The 5000-nt window shown below is 39.5% G+C and overlaps 1 protein-coding gene across 1 annotated transcript in view; it reads left to right on the forward strand.

Annotated features, from left to right (window-relative positions):
• The window catches only part of LOC138867604 (insulin gene enhancer protein ISL-1-like), a gene marked incomplete in the record, with an annotated part of 258816 nt that overhangs the window by 156192 nt on the left and 97624 nt on the right, over positions 1–5000 (forward strand). The window contains 1 exon segment of the mRNA XM_070143938.1: positions 1911–2184. Within this exon segment, the coding sequence (XP_070000039.1) occupies positions 1911–2184 (274 nt within the window).

Here is a 5000-nt window from a genome sequence, read left to right on the forward strand (position 1 = left end):
CTTCTATAGCGTTTGGGGTCTTTGTTCTTGTTTGGTTTTGGGGCTTGGTAGACCGTTGGGGTTTCATTCATTCATTCGCTCTATTTCTTTCTTTTTCTTCTCTTCTTCTCTCCTTTCTCTCTTTCTCTCCTCTTCTTCTCTCTCCATATCCCGCTCCCTCTCCCTTTCCTTCTCTGTTCCCCTAGCCCGCTCCGTCCACCCTCTCTCTCTCTCTCCCTCCCTCCATCGCCCCCCTCTCTCTCCTTCCCTCCCTCCCCCCTCTTTCTCTCTCCCTCCCTCCCTTTCTCCCTCCCTCCCACCCTCTCTCCCTCCCTCCGTCCCTCTCCCTCTTTCCCTCTCATACCCTCTCTCCCTCCCTCCGTCCCTCTCCCTCTTTCCCTCCCTCCCTTTCTCGCTTCCACCCTCCCTCCCTCTCTCTCTCTCTCTTTCTCTCTCTATCCCTCCCTCCCTATCTCCCCCACACCATTCCTCTGTCTCCCTCCCTCTCTTCACGCGCATTCTCTCTCCCTCGCTATTCCTCCTGACACTTCTCCCTCGCCATTCTAAATACATTATAGACCCCAACGATCAGGGCAAAAGAACGTTACAAAACACTCGTTCGCTGACAGGTGTCCGGCCCGAAAGTGGAGTGATTCGCGCCGCTGTTCCGATCGGTAAATAAGTATCGAGCAACCGCGTTAAACAGTCATTTAGCTCGTCATTACATATTTACCGAGTTAAAGGGACGCCGGATCAAACTCGGCATAAATTTACAGCCTGCATGTGAGGCGTAAGTGCTGTCTGATGTTGTGTTTTGGTGACATACGCGTTGATAAATGACTCCCTGGTATATTTATGAGATGACGAATTCCTCGGTTGTAGTTGGAGTGATTATATCTTGGGCAAAAGTGTCATGGCTAATGGCGTGTATATGTGTATTAGAGACATTGAGTTGTTTATGTGCAAAAGACGCACACACACACACACACACACACACACACACACACACACACACACACACACACACACACACACACACACACACACACACACACACACACACACACACACACACACGCACACGCTCGCCCGCGTGCGCACACACACACGCACTCGCACACTCATTTTTATATCAAAAATACATACCCGTATGTATGTGCGTTTATGTGCGTGTGTTTGCATGTCCACACTGGACAGGATAACGAGGACCACATGAAGAAAAATTGAATAATTATCCCTCTGTACCGCACTTCCAATCCCTCTCTCCTTAATCCACTGCATCAACAGATCATTAAATCCTAATCATTCACCGTAATTAGCGACATTTGCATACATAGTTATGTCCAAGAAGCCGACATTTTACGATACTTCACCTGTGGACGGCGCACCTGGAACCAATTAGTTCGAGCTGCTGACCGGGGATTCGAACACGCGAAAGTGTCACACGATCTCCAATAATGTTTTGATGCTTCGTGTGTTCGAAGCCGTTACTCGAATCCGGAGCGTTCGTGGAAAATGGGTTCTGGGCGAGGAGATGGACTGATTCTGATTTTGGGCGCGTGTGCATGTTTGTTTGTTTGTGTGTGGGATGAGTGTGTGCGGGTTTGTTTGTTTCTTTGTATATTTTTTGGGGGGTGAGTTTGTGTGATGTGTGTGTGGGTTTGTTTCTTTGTTTGAATGTTTGTGGGGGATTGTGTGTGTATGTGTGTGTGTGTGTGTGTGTGTGTGTGTGTGTGTGTTTGTGTGTGTTTGTGTGTGTGTGTGTTTGTGTGTGTGTGTGTGTGTGTGTGTGTGTGTGTGTGTGTGTGTGTGTGTGTGTGTGTGTGTGTGTGTGTGTGTGTGTGCTCACGTACTTTCGTATATGTGTGTTTAACTAGCTTGCATGTATTTACACACCCTGATAACTAACCCGCAACCTTTCTCTCCCTTAGAGGAACCTGAGCTCGCCAGCGGCCAGGGGACAGCCCGGCCAGGCGCAGGAAACACCGCAGGCCAAGGAGGAGGTGGAGGAGGAGGCGAAAGAGGAGGAGGAGGAGGAGGAGGAGGAGGAGGTGGTGGTGGAGGTGGCGGAGGAGGAGGAGGAGGAGGCAGCACCGTCTCCTTAGGCTTAGGGAGACGCGACACTTCAGGAAGAGTCCACAAGAGCGAAGGAAAGCCCACCAGGATTCGAACGGTGTTGACAGAGAAACAGCTACATACGCTGAGGTAGGCGTAATGGCGTCGAGACCTTGTTTACGTCCTGTGGTTCAGATCCGTCTCGTGTGCTGGGGAGCGGGGACGAGGCTGTCGGAGATGGCGCGGAGTGGTGGTGGAGATAGGCTCGGTGGTGGAGATGGTGTGTTAAGATGCTGCGTATGGTGTTTTAGATAAGGCTGGGATAGTGTTTCAAGTTGAAGCTCGGGGAAGTAGATAGAATGATGCCTGGAATGGCATTTTTTTTAAGTTGATCGTGAGGATAATGTTTAAGATAAAGCAGGAGGTAATATTTAAATTGATGCTGGGAATGGTGTCTAGAATCATGGTGGGTATGGTGTTTAAGATAAGGCAGGGGATAGTGCTTAAGAGAATGATAGGGAAGGTGTTTAAGAGATTGCTGGGGATAGTGTTAAGAATGATTCGTTAGACGGTATTTTTTAAAGATAATGGTGAGAGTGATTTTAAGAAGTTAAGAGTAATATTTAAAACAATGGTGAAGATGGTGTTGAAGACGAGGTTGGGGATGGTGTATAAAAATAGAGCTAGATATGAAGTTGGAGGTGATTTTAAGTTTCAGGAGATGGTGCTCAATGCTAGATATAAAAATGAAGATGTAAATAATCTATAAAAAGTTAATGATCGAATATTTGATATTTAGAATTTAAGAGAATAAGGGTATCGTTTGCCAAGGAAGGTGCATATGGCTACTGTGTGAGTTGAATGTGATGTGCTCTGAGCATGGGGAAAATAATGATTATGAATGCTAATATTTGCGATTGGTATGCCAATTAGTCGTGCGCAATCTGTTATGAAGAACAAAGGCGGAAAAGAAGAAGGGAAAGAAAACCATCAATAATCATTATCATCACCATTAGTCTTATCATGATGATAATGATAATGCTAATAATGATACTAGCAATAACAATCATAGTAATAGTAATGATAATGATAATGATACTGGCAATAATAATGATAATAATAATAATAATAATAATAATAATAATAATAATAATAATGATAATAATAGTAATGATGATGATATTAATGATAACAAATATCGTAATAAAAATTATAATGATAACAATCATGATGTTAATGATGATAACAATAATGATAATGATAATACTAATAATACCAATAGTATTAAATAGTATTAAAAGTACAAATAATATTTATGATAATGATAATGATGATAAAAATAATGTTAATAACGATGATGATCATCATCATTATCATTATTATTGTCATAATTGTTATTGTTCTTATTCCCGTTATTATGATAATAATTATTGTTATTATTATTATTATCATTATCATTATAATTATCATCATCACTTTTATCATTGTCATTACTGACATTGTTTTTATCAACAATATATCATTACCACGTGTATTATGTTTTTCTTGTCATCGTTTTATTCTGACTAATAGTAGACTAATAGTAACAAATGAGTATGATGACAGTGATTATGATACGAAACATGATAAGAAGAAATTTGAGAAGGGGGAGGTCGCATGAAAAAAAACATATATGATGGAGAAACAGACAAAGAAAATTGAGAGAGAATAGAAAATGAGAAGGAATAAATGCAAAGAAGAAGAGAAGAGGGAATGAAGAAGGATGGATGTATAGTAAGTAGCAGATAGTAGCAAAGAAAAAGAAGAAAAAAGAAACAATGAGGTAGGATAGAGAAAGAAAGAATGGAGAATGATGAGAAATAAACAAAATAGGTAGATAGAAGGAACGAAAGAAAGAAGAAAAGAATCTTATAAGGAAAGAAAGGAAAAACTAAATGGAAGATTGAAAGAACGAATGAAAAAAAAATATATGGATAGATAAAAAGGAAAAAAATAAAATTATATAAAGGTGGATAGAAAGAAAATAAAAGAATATAGGGAGATAGAAAGAAAACAAATGAATATAGGTATTTAGAAAGATAATAAAAGAATATATGTAGAAAAAAAGTAAGAACGAAAATAAAAGACATATATAGGTAGATAAAAGGCACGAAAAAAGAAAGGAAAAAAAATAATAACGAAATAGCGAAAGAGGCTCCAGCCGAACGTTCACCCACACAGGCATTTTTGAATCGGACTAAAGGTTTCGAAGCCATTATGACTACCTTTCGATGGCAGTTCTTATCACTCTGTGTCAAGTATTAAGTATGAAGGGTACTTATACTTTATCAAAGGGAATCGGATTTCCTTTTATGGTAGTTGTATATTGTGTTCCAATATCGTGTTAGATGTTTTGGTGGTAAAGCTTTTTGTTTTTGTTTTTATTCTTTTCATGTTCTTGTTTTTTTATTGCTTCATCTTTCTTCTGCTGTTCCTTCTCTTCTATTTTTCTTATTTTTCTTGTTCTTGTTTTTTTTTCTGCTGTTCCTTCTCTCTCTCTCTTCTTCTTTCTTACCTTTCTCTTTTTTTCTTTTTTTCTTTTTTGCTCACATTTTTTCGTTATGTTTTTGTCGCTACTGCTTTGTTGGCAATTTCATTTGTTTCATCCTTTGTTTCAACTAAAAGTGTCTAAAGCTTTTTCTCCAAAGGCTTTCTCAATCGCACCTTCTAGCTTGGGCCCTTGGTATGCTAATTAGCAATGCGCGGTGTAGTTGTCACATGTTAGTGCTTCTATAGTTCTTTTTAAGATCAACCAAGAGTTATCCATTTGTTCTATTTGGTGTAAACATTCAGCTTAGGTAAACTTTATTGAATGAAGTTTTCCCGGCAATTCTGTGTCAATATTCTTTGTTTAAAGTTAACGACTCTGACACTTGAAAAAAAAATGATTAAAAATAATAATAATGAACAGATAAAGAAGTAGGCAA

This window comes from Penaeus vannamei, chromosome 31 (genome assembly GCF_042767895.1).
Source record: "Penaeus vannamei isolate JL-2024 chromosome 31, ASM4276789v1, whole genome shotgun sequence".
Classification (NCBI taxonomy): Eukaryota; Metazoa; Arthropoda; class Malacostraca; order Decapoda; family Penaeidae; genus Penaeus; species Penaeus vannamei.